The sequence below is a fragment of the Fringilla coelebs genome (genome assembly GCF_963513975.1).
Source record: "Fringilla coelebs genome assembly, chromosome: 7".
Classification (NCBI taxonomy): Eukaryota; Metazoa; Chordata; class Aves; order Passeriformes; family Fringillidae; genus Fringilla; species Fringilla coelebs.
This window is the reverse complement of record NC_140035.1, coordinates 7,483,912-7,499,482: the sequence shown is the minus strand read 5'-3', so window position 1 is coordinate 7,499,482 and position 15,571 is coordinate 7,483,912. Positions and strand designations below refer to the sequence as shown.

The window sequence follows — 15,571 nt, the reverse complement described above, 5'->3', positions numbered from 1 at the left end:
ACTCCCTGTTTTTGTGGTATGTAGTGAATTGATGCTTTGCAGAACTGAGTTCACTAATAAAACAAATATCTTGGGAGTAATTTCTTATCCATTAAGATGACTTATAATTGATTAATGTATACAGTCTCAACATTTTCCTTTCACTGAACATTTTCATATTACAATGCCCAGAAATATTTCTATAAGTATTTAATGGCAGAAATAGATTTGGTCCATCTTATATCAACTCCCATCTGCTATGCTTTACTCTGTGTCAGAGGGAATAGTCATTATTGTTCGAGGATATCATCTGTATTAGACAGATGATAGAGAAGAGAACCTACAGCTTTTATCAAAAAACTGCCCTCCAGCCTTTACATATTTACAATTTGCATTTATCTTTTTAAGCTTTCAATAAGCAATTTCTCTGAAATATTTCCTCTAAGATGTTTTATTGTTTGTTTACAGTAATTTAGCTATTTTATCAACCACTTAGATGATATATTTACTCAGCTACTTCATCTGAAATATGCTTCCTTTTATGTCTCATGATCTACATAGCCCTTTCTACAGCAGAATTGTAGCTATTCAATAATTTAAACTTTGACATTACGAGAGTTTGTCAAACATAGCACTAATCTGGAGAACTCTTACATTATCACATACTACTCTATATAGCCTATATCTGTAGGTATTCCACATTTTAATTTAAAAAGTTAAACTATAAATGCTGATTGTGCAAGTGTGCATGATCAATCACACAAGTCATCATTCAAAGCAGTTATTAAATAGAAATGAAAATCTGTGCTAAACTGTGAGTAGTTTCATTCCTATGCTCTAAATGCAGAAATCATTGAAGACTGATCTTTGGGCTTCCAGGTACTTTACTGTCTGCTTTCTCTGCAGTAACAACACAGAAGAAATACTGGAAAGTAATGAGCACATTGCATCCCTCCTCAAAAATAATTGACCTAAGCAAGAAGGCAGCTTGAGAATTGTTAGTGTTTTAAAAAATACCGAACCCTAAAAAATAAAATTCTTCCCAAATCCCACTGTATCAGTCGTGGGCACTTTTCCAAAATCTTGCAGTGCACTTTTTCTGCAGTGTGTGCAGCATTCATCAAACAAGAGTACACAGTATTTTTTGATTATAGTTTAAAAATGAAACATAAAAATCTTAAGTATCAGTTATTATTTCCTTTTCATTCAAACTCAGTCTTTTTTAGTTCCATTGCATCTAAGCCTGCCAGCTTTATTTTGTAATGCTAGAGTACTCAGAGGGTGACACACACAGAAAATACATGTTTATATATCTTTCTCAAGGTGAGAAATAAATTCTTCAAAATCCTGCAATGATGATTCTTTTTCTTTATCAAAATTAGGTTCTAAATGGTTTAGATGTGAAGCTATAACAATATGTTTCAGGAGGAAAGGGGATAGACAGGTTGAAACTTTAAAGCTTTTTCAAGTATTTCATGTAAAAGTGCAAACCAGTTTAATTACAGAAATCTTCTTAGGTATAGTGACCCAAATTCTCTATTAGCCCATCTCTCTTGCAGCATCAGGTGAGCAATTTTATGCACAACATTCATTCTGAAAACTGCCTGGGACTATAAATGCAATTCTTTTATGCTGCTCAATCCAGTACAAAAATGACAGAGCTGTGCTGGGAACACAAAGCCTGGTAGGGAATGAGCCTCTCACTTCCCTGTGTCTAGAGCTCAATCCAAATATAACTTGCTTGTATCAGGATTGCTACAGTGAACCTGCAGAACTTCAAGCCAATAAGACAAAAAACAACTTCAAAATCACAAAATTCTGACACAACATAATTTTAGTTATAACTCATGAAATAAATCTCTGCCACAGCATAACCACCAGCTCAATGACTTGGTATTTATGTACTGGATGTGGAAAAGCACAGCTGCCCACCAATAACCAAGGGGACAATGGTCATCTAAAATTCTTTTTCTTCAGACTTTTTAGAGTCCTCAAATTTGAACACTGCTTAGTATTATGATTCTGATGATGCCAGAAAAGTTCTTTGAATCTATAAAATATCTGTAAAGATATCTCAAAAAATTTCTTGACATGGCATCAGCTTTTTCATGGATGTCACCAGTAAAGGTGACCTCTCTTGGGATGCAATCAATGTCACCAGGGACTTCCAAATCACTGAGGGGAAAGAGGCATCCAGAGAGTTTGGGAAATGTTTAGAGAGACACAAATACCTTGAAAATAGAAAACCACCAATCTTTGCTTAATTATTTCATGGATTTGTTCGCTGAGCGTTTGTTTGCCCTCTGCAAATATTTGCATAATCAAGTTTCAGAAACAATAATGTTCCCAGAAAACACATTACAGCTGTTGAATTATAAAACTGAGATTTTTCAAACTCCAGACTAAATCTATACAAAATTTACTCTGGATGTCAGCTGAGATTTTACTGTAGGTAAATGTAGGGAATTCACCACTTGAAAATGATCACTAGGAAAGAGAGGCATGGGTAGTACATATTGGGTCTTTAAACAGACAAATCCGGGGTTGTATTGACTCCCAGCAGCCAGATAATATTGTGTGAAAAAAATTAGTTGAAAAGGTTTCTAGTATGAACACAGTCCTGTCACCTCAGAAAGCAAAAATCATCCCAAACCACAGAGATGCTCACATGAACAAGGTGTGCATGATGTGCCATCAACAGATGTGTCTCCTGAGGCCACCAGAGTGGCTCTGAGGGATTAACTTTTTTCCCCCTTCTTTTCCTTCAGTCTTTTTCTGCCATATTTTTTGCCTCCCCAGAATTACTGCTGCCCCATGCACGGCTGAACAGAGCCACACAGGGACTGAGCTCCCTCCAGGCTGCCCAGTGACTGGCACCATCTCTTTTTCTGCCACAGTGGTTCACTTGCTCGGGATTCTCCAGACAAACAACCCACAAGGACTCACACCCAAAAGAAAACAGAAAGCCACAAAGGAAAAGTGAGTGAGAGGCCCCAGCTCCCCCTGCTGCAGGGCTGAGGTCACCCTGACCTTTGGGGCAGCTGGGGCAACGTGCTGAGACATGGAAAGATTCCTTCCACCTCCTAAGAGAAACTGTTAACCTTAAAAGCTGGCTTTAATTCCCTGGAAAAGCCCAGCAGAAACAGTTGCAGAACCTCTGGGTGAACAGTTACCACCAGAGGAAACAGAACTCATGAGTCTACCCCAAACGCCAATTTTCCAGTTTTCAGCTCCAGCAGTAAGACATTGTGTCCTGTACAGAAAAAAAAAAAAAACCAACTAAGAAATTATTGATAGGTGTATAAATTACAGCGAGAAAACCTTTAATCAGTCATTCCAGAACTACTAGAATGGTTTTCTGGGTTTGCATTTAGCAGGAGAGTTGGGGAAAGGATCCTTATGAGCAGCAGAAACTAATATGTCCCACAAGAAAATGCAGAAGCACAGCAATTTCCTTCCAGCCTCTTGGAGAAGCAAGGTTAGCTCAGAGAGTGAATAAACACACACTATTGTGCTGCTCAGTGCCACACACACACACTGGGTTTGCTTGTACAGGTAAAATGTGAGTGATGGGAAAGCTCAAAAGCTTTGAGAGGTTGATTCCTTTCAGTGTTCAGGAGCTGTGCTGATAATCTCAGAACATGTTCAAACTTATTTATACTGCCAACAGGCAAACAGGTTAAGAGGAAAACAAAAAGTCTCCTCCCTTCCCTAGATTTATCCAAAAAGCCAAAGTAAGCCCTAAGTCTTGCTGGTGTGCAGTGGGAGCGGGCTCAGGGGAGGTTTTAGGATGCCAGGCTGATGCTCACACACAGCCCGTGGGGGCACCCGTGTGTGCCAATGCTCCCGCCGTGCCCACGGGACAGGGACATGGCAAAGGCAGAGCCACTGCAGCCAGAAAATCATTCCAGAAACTGCCCAAGCCCCGGGAGGAAGCAGGGATGGATGGGCCATCAGGGACTGGCACCACATTTTGTGCCTTCTCCCCTCCTCTAACCAGTAAGAAGAAATGCAGGAAAACAGAGGCAGGTTTTTTGGCTGTGTTATCAGGCACAAGGAATTATAAAAGCTATTTTTTAACATGATGGTCATGTCTGCAGGTCATCTCTGCAGCAAATATGAGCAGCAACGTTTGTGGCATTAATCCCACACTGGCAGACTGATGCAGCTTTCAAGCTGAGTAAGGGTTTAATGCTCTGAAGGGAAGAGAAAAAAAGATTTCTTTTAGATAAATTGCTTAATTGGGAAGTCAGGAACTCTCCTGCCTAAGCAATTGATTTTACAAAAGAAAAAAAGTTTATTTCAAAACGTAAGCCTGCTATTCATCTGTAATACCCAGGGAAAAAACTAAGCCAAGGGATAAACTCTTGCCTTTATACTCCTGAAACCACAATTTTAAAAACATAAATAAGGCTAATAAACAAGAATTTAAACAAATATTCTTCATTCCTTGACTGTTTTAGTGAAGAGCAAATTCAGAGACACTGTTCCAGAACTCTGACAGATCATTTACCCAGGCGGCAGGGGCTGAGGAAATGGGGTCCCCAGAGGGACACAGCCCTCACCACTGCCATCAAGAAATCAGCTCCCCTTAAGCTAATGGACTTTGGTGCATTGACTTGCATGGTGCTGCAGAGCTCAGGGAAAAGCTCCAGCACCATCCCCTGCCCTGGAGAAACTCCTGCACCTTCTGCAGGAGCACGAACAGAGCATTTACAGCCACCAGCGTGGCCACCAGGCACAGGCATCTGCCCCAGCTTTCTCCCTCCATCTCCCCATGAAAAACCTTCAGCAGGTCACAGTTTTGTCAGAACTGAAAATGTTTGAATCTCACCTATCCACAGGGTGTGAAACTCTCTCCCTGTTGCACCTACAGAGGTTTCTCTCCAAGGAACAGCAACAGGACACTCTGCCAGCCAGGGATGTCCCTGGGCAAAGCCCCACTGGCAAAAGGGACGGCTGGGATGGGATCAGGCGTGGTGCTCTCCCAGCAGCAGGAGGAACATGATTACTACCTTGAAGAACAGTCACCTTTGAAAACAAAGTTCGTCATTTTAATGATATAAACATAAAAGCAAGTTTGATACTAAGCACTAGCCTGTTTCTCAAACTGCAGGAACGTAAAACCTGTTACCCTTTAATATAATAGCATCAATTTTTCTGTGCTTAGCAACTTGCTGCACAACTGCACACTCTTTTTACACAAATAGCTTTAATTTTGATTTCACCACCATTGTGCTAACATGAAAATTCTTAGAAATCCTCATGCAGAAATGTCCCTGAATGACTATACCTGACATCCATTACTTGCAGAAGTAGCTCAGGTTGTACAAGAAGCAATAGGCTTATTATTGGTAATGAAATATTCTTTTTTATGAGCTACACCAAGTAAAACGTCATTAAATAAGCTTAAAACAACTTAAAACTTTAAAAAAATAATTTAACACATGTACTGTTATTGCCTCCCACAATGCTAAACCATTACTGCACAGGTAGCCAAATTTGGACAAAGATTACTAAAATACTATCACTGTATGCTCCCCAAACCTTTTCTTAAAGGGGAAACATTTGCATAATAATTATCATAACTTTTCCAACAAACTCATGGTTTTGGCACTATTTTAGTTACTTTTCTATGTTACTACACAAAACAGTGGACACAATTGTAAAAAACCCTGTGCATATATTTTTCTTTTCTCCCATATTTCCTAACTCATCTGAATATATGCATATATATCTCTTCCAAATATACACATATATCTATGAGGTTTTTCCCCAGCATGAAGCCTTCAGACACTGTGCTCCCTTGCTTCTGGGGATTCCACAGTGAGATAACTTTGCAGACCTCATCTCTGTCACTTCTCCAAAAAAGTACATTATCTCTGTCTCTTGGTTTCTCTTTAGAGCTGTGACTTTCTGCAACAACTTCTGTGTGACAGGTCAGATCTAGCAATGTAATCTAACCCAACAGCCAATATCCCAAGTGCAGTCTCCTTAGCTGAAGCCAGAATACAATACCCCATTCTGATCTTCCTTGACTTGCCAGCTGCCGTTAGCAGCCAGTCGCACTCAGGTTCTGTCTCCCTCAAACTCCCTTGTCTCTGCCTCCTCCTGCCAAGCTGCCGCCACTGCCTCAAGGTGTCCTTCAGATATCATCTCCACTTCCCTCTCAACTTTCTGCAAAACTTCCCAAGGGCTTGCCTTTTCCCTTGGTAAGGTCACACACAAGCTCAAACCGAGCAGCCGTCTCCTCTCCAGTTCCACCGTCTCCTCTCCAATTCCACTCGATTCCTTTTTTAAACTCTAACTCTGGATTATTTTTCTGATGTATCCTCAGGAAAGAGGTCAGCAGCTCAAGGCCAGCATCAGTATCACTAAGCTTTAAACATCTTTGGACATTATCCTGCTTCCCTGGAGGCCCCAGCATCCTTCCTCCCTCTGCCACCCCTGATGTGGGGATGAGACCACAGCACACGCCCACCACCCACCCACCTTGGGCACTGGAGCTGCCTTTGCCACCAGCACTGAGAAATTTTAAAGCATAATTCAGTCAAACTATGTCACTGGTTACATTTAAAATGAAATAAATCACACCCTCATCTGCAGCCATTGCATTAGCTTCACAGCTCAGGACTGTGGAGAGTCTTTAATTAAGTTGATGACTCTCATTCTAGGTGTTCCTTCCCTCAGGTCCCTTGGGTTGGCGTGAATTGCTGTGAATCACTCTTGGTTCCATTCACACTGTAACAAACCTGCCTGTCTCATTCTCTCTCTTTGAAACAAAAAGCCCCCAATGCATTCTGCCATATCAGGTGCCTCATTTTTAAGAGTCCCAGGAGCTAGTTTTGCTTTGCTTCTGGCACATGTTGCCAGTAACACTGGGTGTTGCCAGCACCTGAGAAGTCAAAGTTACTGATCCAAAAATCTGTCAAATGATTAACACAGAGCAGTCACAAACCTGGATGCTGCATAACTTGAAATTTATAATTCAATTTGAGGACCTTAGACAAAAATCTTTAAACAGGAAAGGTCCTAAGAAAATTCCAAAGCAATGCTCAGATGTTAGACTGCATGCTGGTCTTACTATACTAAGTTTAAGAATGAAATACTGAACAAAATAAGCACAAAATTTTCCTAACACATGGTTAGTAAGACAGTTTTGGATTAAAGAATGAGAAAGATTAAATTCCTCATGATGTGGTGTCTGTTCAGGAAGGTGTTATGTAACACTCACAGACCAATAACTTAAGTGGCTTCAAAGAGAATCAAGCAATGCCCTATTCCATAAAGTAATGATGGGCAGTAGGAAAAATTTTATATGATTACAATTCAGGAAAGTACTAACCCATTATTAATTCAGGAAAGTACTAACCCATTATTAATTCTAATTTACCACCATGTTCACGTACCTTTGTGTTTATTAGTTTTAAAGTGACTGCCTTCTAAATCCCTATGGTCAGCATTACACTGAAAGCCATGAATTGTATTAGAATACATGGGGGGGTTGGCTATATATGATATATATCAAAGCTATACCACAGAATCAGTATATATTCATGCATATAAAAGTGCTTGCACTTTTTTCTAATGGCTTTGAAGTTTTATGAAAATAGCAGAGGATTAAGAGTGGAAAGTTTTGAAAGCATATAGGAAATTTGTAGGCAAGGGAGTGGCAGCAAACATGCCCCACCAGCAAGGTCACAGCAGGCAGTGGGACAGCTCCCCTGCAAGGAGAGACCCCCACCACTTCCATCTTGGCTGTGGAGTGTGGACAATTGCTGCTGGGACACACTGGGACTGAGCACCAGACCTATGGAGACACTGTGCTGCTCCCTACGGCGTCAGCTGGGGATTTGACAGCAACTCCTTCCTTTCTCTCTCTCCTCTAGTTTTTATCTAGTACTGGTTAACTAATCTTGATGTTACCTTTGACATGGAGCAATTCTTTATTCATAGACTGGAAGGGGAAAATATAAGCATTTCAAATGGGTTGTTTTTCCTCTTTCCTGCCCCTTCTTGTGACAAAGGAGGGACTTTTTAACAGGAAAAGACCTCAGTTAATGTCTGGTAATACAGACTGGCAAGGAGACTGAAAAAATACAGAAAGATAATACATGGAAATGAGAAGATTTAAAAGTTGTGATTTGCTCTTCAAATTCCCACCTAGAGATCTCCAGCTTGTCTCCACGTATATGTATGTGTCATCATGCACTAGTTTTGGTCTACAAAATACAAACAAATCACACCAGCAACTCCACTCAATAAAAATGGATTCAGGCAACAACACTTAAGGTATTTCTATCATTCTCCAAGCAAGTCTCTTTGATGAGTGCTATAACCTGTAATTTCTGGAGTCCCCTAACAGGTCAGTAAAAACCTCCAGACAGAGTCTCAAGAACTGAATAAATACAGGAGTGTTGTACATTTTCTCAGTGCTTTGGAAAATAGAGATATTTACTTTGTTTTAAGCGTGCATTTTGAGCTGGCCACATCCTGAAGGTGACAGTGACATGTGTCCCCGTGGGCAGGCTGCCTCCTGCCACCGCCACACTGCACTTCCCCAGAGCTGCAGCTCCTTACACAGCAAGACAAACATGTTGGCACATGGCACACCACTGCTCAAATTCCATATTGCCTTAAACAAAACACCGTGCAAACCTATTCCATTTAAATCTACCACTTATTTGAGGGGGAGTTTTTTGCATTATTATGCTGCCATATACTGTTCCTACCAATGACAGCCCTGTATCACTTGTGCCCTTTGCTGTGTATCCTGGCTAGTTCATAATTGAACACTCACTGAGATTATCTGTTAGTGACTTGCTTTTGATGTAATGGATTTCAGAAATGCTGCTCTCATTTTAAGGGATTTATTTCCTAAGCAGCTGGTAGATTGCAGTGATTCTCCTATCTGCACAAGGCCTGGTGAGTGCACATGCTGTGGGCATTCAAAGATCCAACTACCTGAAGTTTCAACCCAAAAAGAGTGACCAAAGCAGCCCTTATGGCCAGGAACAGCTGCATATGAATCTCTCTCTCTCTCTTTCTGTAGGAGGAGATGCATTTGCAGTTTGCAGGAGTGGGCAGATGTTTTCCTGCTAAGGCACAGGTTTGGATTAAAAAGAAATTAGTTGCTCTAAACACATAGAAGTCCAAAGGGAACACTACAAACCCCCCTAAAGTCTTTGCTCCTCAACCTAATTGTAAATAAGAAAACTATTAGTACACCACTACCCATCAATTAGCAGGTGCTACAACACTACTACAATAAACCTGAAATGTAAAAATTGCTGATACAGTCCCTGGACACTAATGAAACTTGCTGCAGAATTTTTGCTAAGGACATATCTGCACTTTCCTTTTATAGTTTACAATCTAAGAGCTAATGAATAAATAAAAGTGAAAGGAAGGCAGGAAAGAAAGAGTAAAAGGTTATAACATACATATTATATTACACAGTAATTATGTGCTTCTGAAATGCCAATTAGTAACTCCTTCCATGATCCAGCTCTCAGTCAGATCAATATGAGGTTGATAACAGCAGAGAGTCATGATCTGGTAAAGAATATTTTATTAATAAAGAATGTATAAAGCCACAGAAATATTAGCTTAAATCCTTTTTTTTTTTTTTTTAAGTAAGAACAAATTGTAATCACAACTGTGTTAAGAGCAAGACAAACTTTTCTATTCTACAGTCCCTGGTAAATTTCAAACAGATGTTTGGTTTGTTTTCCTGGCTAGCCAGGATAATTATTATTTTCTATTTTCTGGGTTGTGGAGTTTTTTTTCTTTCTTTCCTCCAAGCAAGGCAAACAATGTTTTAGCAGATTTTTTTTCTGTCAGACAAAAAAGAATGTTGAAAAATTATTTGGCCATCAGCACAACATGGAAGTGCACAAAACTCAGTGATTCTCCTGGAAGAGCTAATTTGCTTGCTGTGTTGACAAGATGAGCCAAAACTGTGAAGAATAAAACCAATTTCATAGCCATGGGGGGGATCCTGGAGTCAAGCATGTAATGATACAGAAATGAGGCAGGTATTTGGCATTCCCAGCTAGACCCTAAAAGTTTTTGTTACAGATCTCAGAGTGAAAGATCATTGTTCATAGTACTGTCAGCAAGGTGGTGCGGTTTGCAATCACCTCAAAACAAGATATAAAGAGTCTTAGAGGTAAAAGGCTTTTCTAGGAGATTTGCTACTATTTTATCCAAGGGGATTGATATCTTCAGGCATTTTTCTTTTCTCGATATTAATTTTCCTCTTGAAAATTTGTTTGTTTCTCTGTCACCAAACTTACTTTAGATGCAGTGCACTCAGTTCATAGACACAAAAGGTCGTACCCCTCCCTCAACAAAGAAGGATGTGAGAAAGGGCCAGGGGTGTCCCTCCATGCAGGCACCAGCCCTCCTGCAGCCCCAGGGTGACTCAGAGAGGGAACTGGCACAGATGAAGTTTGCAGGATTCCATTTAGTGGACAAGTGGATCATTCTGCTTCTTGTTCCGTGAATCCAGAAGTTTATGCTGTGTTACAAAGCAGAGTGGCTGATCCAAAAACCACTGAGAAGCAACATTACACTGATATTAACACACAGGAGCTGAGATGCCACAGCTTTGTGTGTTGGGGAGAAACATAAGAGGAATAAAAGAAGGGGTTTTAGGGATCTCATTCCAATAGGTGTGAAGTTTTCCAGTAAACTTTTTTCTTGAATCTTCATAACTGCTAGAACTAACACTACTTCTTGGGAAGTCATATTTAAAATGCCATTTCTATTTCTGTGGTCAACAATGAAGTTTTTTTGAAGTAATGTCCAATACAAGGTCCTCATTACCATATGGCTGTTACTGCTCCTCTACAGTCGTAAATACTTTCTTATGGAGTATCCATTCACTCAGCATTGAAGCACTTAGAACTATTTATAAAGCACATTTCACACCTGACACATAGAATTAAGAGCAGAAAAATGGGACAGTTTTCTAATGGCATCAGTATTACTGTGTTGGTTGTAAAATGGGCTCATGTCTAGAAGGCTCTGATTCATGTTCTCTCTTTTTGAAGACTATTGACTCCTCTGGCTCTTTTTCTTCTTCTTTTTTTTTTTTTTTAATGGCATATTGATATTGTTGGTTGTTGTTGTTTTGGCTCAGAAGTCCAGTCAAATGAATTTAATAAATGTTTCTGGCAGTGAAAAATTAGCATTGGCTGTTCCAAACATAACAAGGGAATATTTCCCAGAGCAAGCACCACACTACTCTCTGTTCTGCAGTACTTTCAGAGATAGAACTAGAGAGGATGAGACGGTTTTAAGCAATTTAAGATTATATTTGCTGACTCTTTGAAGAAGGCCAGGACAATTGTAATTTATCATTTCCCATGACCTTGCCCATTTGGGCATAAATTAAGGGGCTGTTCTGTGGTGTGATGGACACAGTCACACCTTACACAACTGGTCATTAGAGCCACAGGTAACCCCTCTCCCCGTCCCCGAGCCTGCAGACATTCTGCCTTACTGATCATACACTGCACAGCCTAATGCAGCCTATATAAAAATGACAGTGCTAATCGAAGATTTATACCTTTAATCCCCTCCTGCCTCAGCTCTAAGTCATGATTTTTATTCCCAGCACTAACGGCATAAAGCCCAACTGAGAATTTCCTAGCATGATGTGAAGTTCAGCTGCTCCTTCTGAGAAGACAAATGAACCCCAGACCACTCAACTTTGCAGCACAAGGAGTGAAGCCCCAGCAGGTTTCCTCACCCCACACAAACCCGAGCACTGCCTGGCACCCACAGAAAGGCACTGAAGTGAACTCTTCAGGCTTTCACATCATTTTGTGAAACAAAATAGCTGGTGTAAAATTTCTAGATGTTGTTTTTTCAGGACTAAGAGTCACTAATCAAATATTGTCACTGACTGCGTTTTTATTTTATTTCAGGGGAAAAAACCACTTATTTCTGCAGAGGTACTTCCTACTGAATACCAATCTGCTTAGGGATTTCATTCTATCACTCCAGAGTGCAGTAACTCGGCTAGAAAGTAGTTTTCAATCAATGCAAAGGCGGGATGGTGTCAGGGGTTAGGCAAGAAGGCAGTCGAGGACAGAGCCCGCTATTCCCCCGGCTCTCCCCCCGGCAGGATCACCCCAGTGCCCGGCCAAAGCACCCACCCAACTCTCCCGCACGCGAGGACACCGCCGCCAGCAGCAAGCACCGTCCCGTCCGGCCCCGGCTCGTTCCGAGCACACACCACCAGAATCAGGTCTCCCAAGTCGATCTCACACCGCCTCCCTGGAGCAGAGCCTGTGCCGCGCCGGCACTGCGGAGCAGCGCTCCGGGAGGCTCCGGCAGCTCCGTGCCGAGCGCCGCCTGCCCGGAGCAACTTTGGGCAGGGCTCGCTCGGAAGGCGCCGCCGCCCGGACGCGCCGCTGCCCGGCGGGATCCGCGGCCGGAGCTGTCCCTCGCCTCTCCCCGAGCTCCGCCGAAGTTCCCCGCAGCGAGAGGACGCGGGGCGGCCGGGGAGCCCCGCTGCCGCCCGCCCTACCTTGACGGCCCGGGACGAGTGGCAGTGGACGTGGTGGGACACGGTCGCCGTCTGGTTCATGTTGCCGGCGGCGCCGGGCGGGCACGGGGCGCCCGCGGGTCCCTCCCGGCGCCTCCGAGCGGCCGGGGGGCTCCGGCTGCGGCTCCGGCTGCGCTGCTCCGCACCCCGGGGCGCCGCGGCAGCTCCGCCCGGCGGGGCCGGACCCGCTCCGCCCCGCCCGGCACCGCCCCGCCCGCCGGACCGGCTCCGGACCGGGACCCGGCCGAGCCGCGCCGCCCTGCCCCGCCCTGGGGCTGGGGAGATGAACGGGATCGGCCCCGCTCTGTGAAAGCCGGGCCCGCAGTGCTCTCAGCCGAGATGAGTAAGACTGCAGCAGAAAGTTTATGCTGGATGCTTTTTCCTTTGTGCTCCGCAGTTTTGGTTTTTTTTTTTCCTTTCTACCTTTCCCGTTCCCTCCTGCCGCCTCTTCCCTCGGTTCCAAACGCCTCCAGCCCACTGCGGTATCGGGGTACGGGCGTGCTTATGTAACGCAGGTACGAGGCGCAGGCACCAGTCTCCCGGTCCCGAAATCACCGCGCCTTGTTCAGTACCGCAACAGCTCCACGCTTCCCCATGGAGCAGAGGAAACGTATCTCTCATTAGACTTTCACCCAAATAACTTCCAGCGGAGTTGGTTGTGGTACAAGCTAAGAATCTGTACCCTCCAGACTCCTGAGCAGACTTTGCCAGAAGCACACAGATTCTCTTTCTGCAGGTCCAACCCAGAGCCAGTGCCAAAGCCAGGAGTTGGGGATGGAAGTTGGTAAGCTCTGTGAGCAGATTGTGACACCGCAGGCTGATAATGAACAAGCAATATCTTGTATATGCATAACATCCTTAAACGACTCTTACTTTAGAGAAACCTCCCAGTAAAACAAGACACAGTGTGCCACACACCCAGGCATTCCTGGGGGATCTCTGAGGGGTGTACAAAACTGCAGCCGGGGCAGGTAAAGTTGGTTCAAGAGGAAGCAAAGAAGAATGAGGACAGACTACAGCCAGAAGCCATGGCACAAGTCTCCTAAAGAAACTGCTGATTTGGAACCTCTCACTGCATGAGACTCCAGCTTCAGGCATCTCTGAAGCATCTGTTCTTTCAAAACAGAGGCTGTTGAGCAGTATTTGCTACCATATCAAAAGTTATATTTCCAGTGCAGGAAATTATTGCTCAAAAATAAAATGAGTTATAAAATTCAGGTCCTGAGTTGAGCTTATTTTATTGTTCTGCCTCATTTCCTAATGCCACTCCCTCTTTTTTTTTTTAAATAAGCTGAAGAAAATGTACAAAGCATGTACCCAAAAAGTAGTGATGCAACAAAACAAAAGTTTTGCTAAAGACTTTAGGCTGTGCTTTGCTACTTGAAGGTCCATCCCACTCTGCAAAGGAGAAGGCTGAGAGCTTGCTGTGGTCACAGCCCAACACATCCTCACTATGGGGACTATGGGGACCCTCATCCATGCTTGTAAATTTCATCATGACATCAGACATCTGCCAGAGCTCTTTTCAATGGGGTTAGTTTTCAGAAGATTTTGATTTCCTGGAAGAAAATCTGCTTTAAATTGTCTCACACACAATATTCCAAAGTTAAATTTCATTTTGCACACCTTGAACACAAAGGCAGGTGCTGCCAGAGATGGAGCTGGTGAGAAAAATACTGATCTGCTCAGTCTGCAGAAAGCAGCCCTGGATACAAACAACCCCTCCAAAGAGGGGAGAGCAATCAGCATTTCCTTCAGTGATACTGAGAAAAGTGTCATTGCCAAAGGAAGCCAAATGCAAAGCAAAGGCACAGCAAGAGGTTCCCTCCTGGCTCAGCCTTTATCATCTCCAGGCACCATGAGTGAGGCATCCTGGCTGGCCTCTAGCCTGCAGGACTGCTCACATTAGGCTCCTTCACCTTAGCAGATTTATTGGATTTTGAGCAATAAAAACCACATTTAGAAAGCATATCAGGGGCTCAGCACTGCTCTTTCACCTCTCTCTATCATATGCAGACAGGAATTAAACTTAATGGATATAGATGGGAAAAAAAACACCCTCACATAAAAATGAGACATGATTCAACTCAAAGGTGAGTGTTGAGGAGGAAGGAACAAGTAAATGGCTGTTTAGATAAAGGGCTAACAGGCTAACTTTCACCATACTCTGCCCAAATATTTGCCCTGAAAAGAAAATGATGACTTCAAGTTGTTGTCACCAGGAGCTCAAGCAAGCAGAAGTAGCCTGGAAGATTTAAAGAAATTCTTCGTCATCTTGAAATACACTTGTGTTTAACAATCTCACATGGGAACTACTTTAAGACAAAAAAATGAACTCATGACAATTTTAGTTGGACTAAATACCTATGGGTTTTTGTAACTGCCTATGAGAGCTTTGTGTAAAGTTTTCATGTTTGATTTTATGCTTCACAGTGGCTGACCTTCTATGCAAGCCCCAAAACCAGCTTTAAGGTAATAGAGAGCTCTCTTCCTTATAACAAAGAAAAGGCAGCTTGGGTTAAAAAGTTGCCAAGGACAGAGATAAGATCAATAATTTCCTGGCATTGTTTTAAATGAACTTCTACAAATTTTGAGATATCTATTCCTAGAAAGTACTCTTTGCTGATTAACCTCCTGCTCTCACAAGGTGAGACCTAATTAGAGGATGAACCTAACAAGGACTAGAGCTGTAAAATCTTTTTAAGTGCGTGGTTTGTCATTATAAAATATCCCAGAAACAAGGTAGATCAATAGAAGGGGATTCCACAAAATGCCTGCTGAAATCCTCCCAAGCACCACTCTGCTGCTTGCTTCTCCAGTAATGTCATTCCCTGCCATCCCTCCTGTTCCCTGATGTGGCTGTTAATCCCCCATAGGTGTAATCTTCTTTGGGAACTGGCTGCTTAGCAAAATGCAGTTCACCCTGGGTGCTGACTGCTAATGCAGGCATCCATGTTAGCCCTGCAAGGAGGCTCTCCAATGTTTCAGTGCCTTTAGGGTGCAATTAAATAACTGAGTGATTACCCAAATATG

At 42.8% G+C, this 15,571-nt stretch overlaps 1 protein-coding gene across 2 annotated transcripts in view; it reads right to left on the bottom strand.

Annotated features, from left to right (window-relative positions):
• DPP10 (dipeptidyl peptidase like 10) overlaps positions 1 to 12,617 on the bottom strand; it is a 426,949-nt gene extending 414,332 nt beyond the window's left edge. For both annotated transcript variants that reach the window (XM_084209340.1, XM_084209342.1), the window contains exon 1: positions 12,521 to 12,617. In XM_084209340.1, coding sequence (XP_084065466.1) covers positions 12,521 to 12,580 — 60 coding nt within the window. In that variant the 5' untranslated portion in view covers positions 12,581 to 12,617. The remainder of the gene's footprint in view (positions 1 to 12,520) is intronic.
• Between the last annotated feature and the right edge of the window lie 2,954 nt (positions 12,618 to 15,571).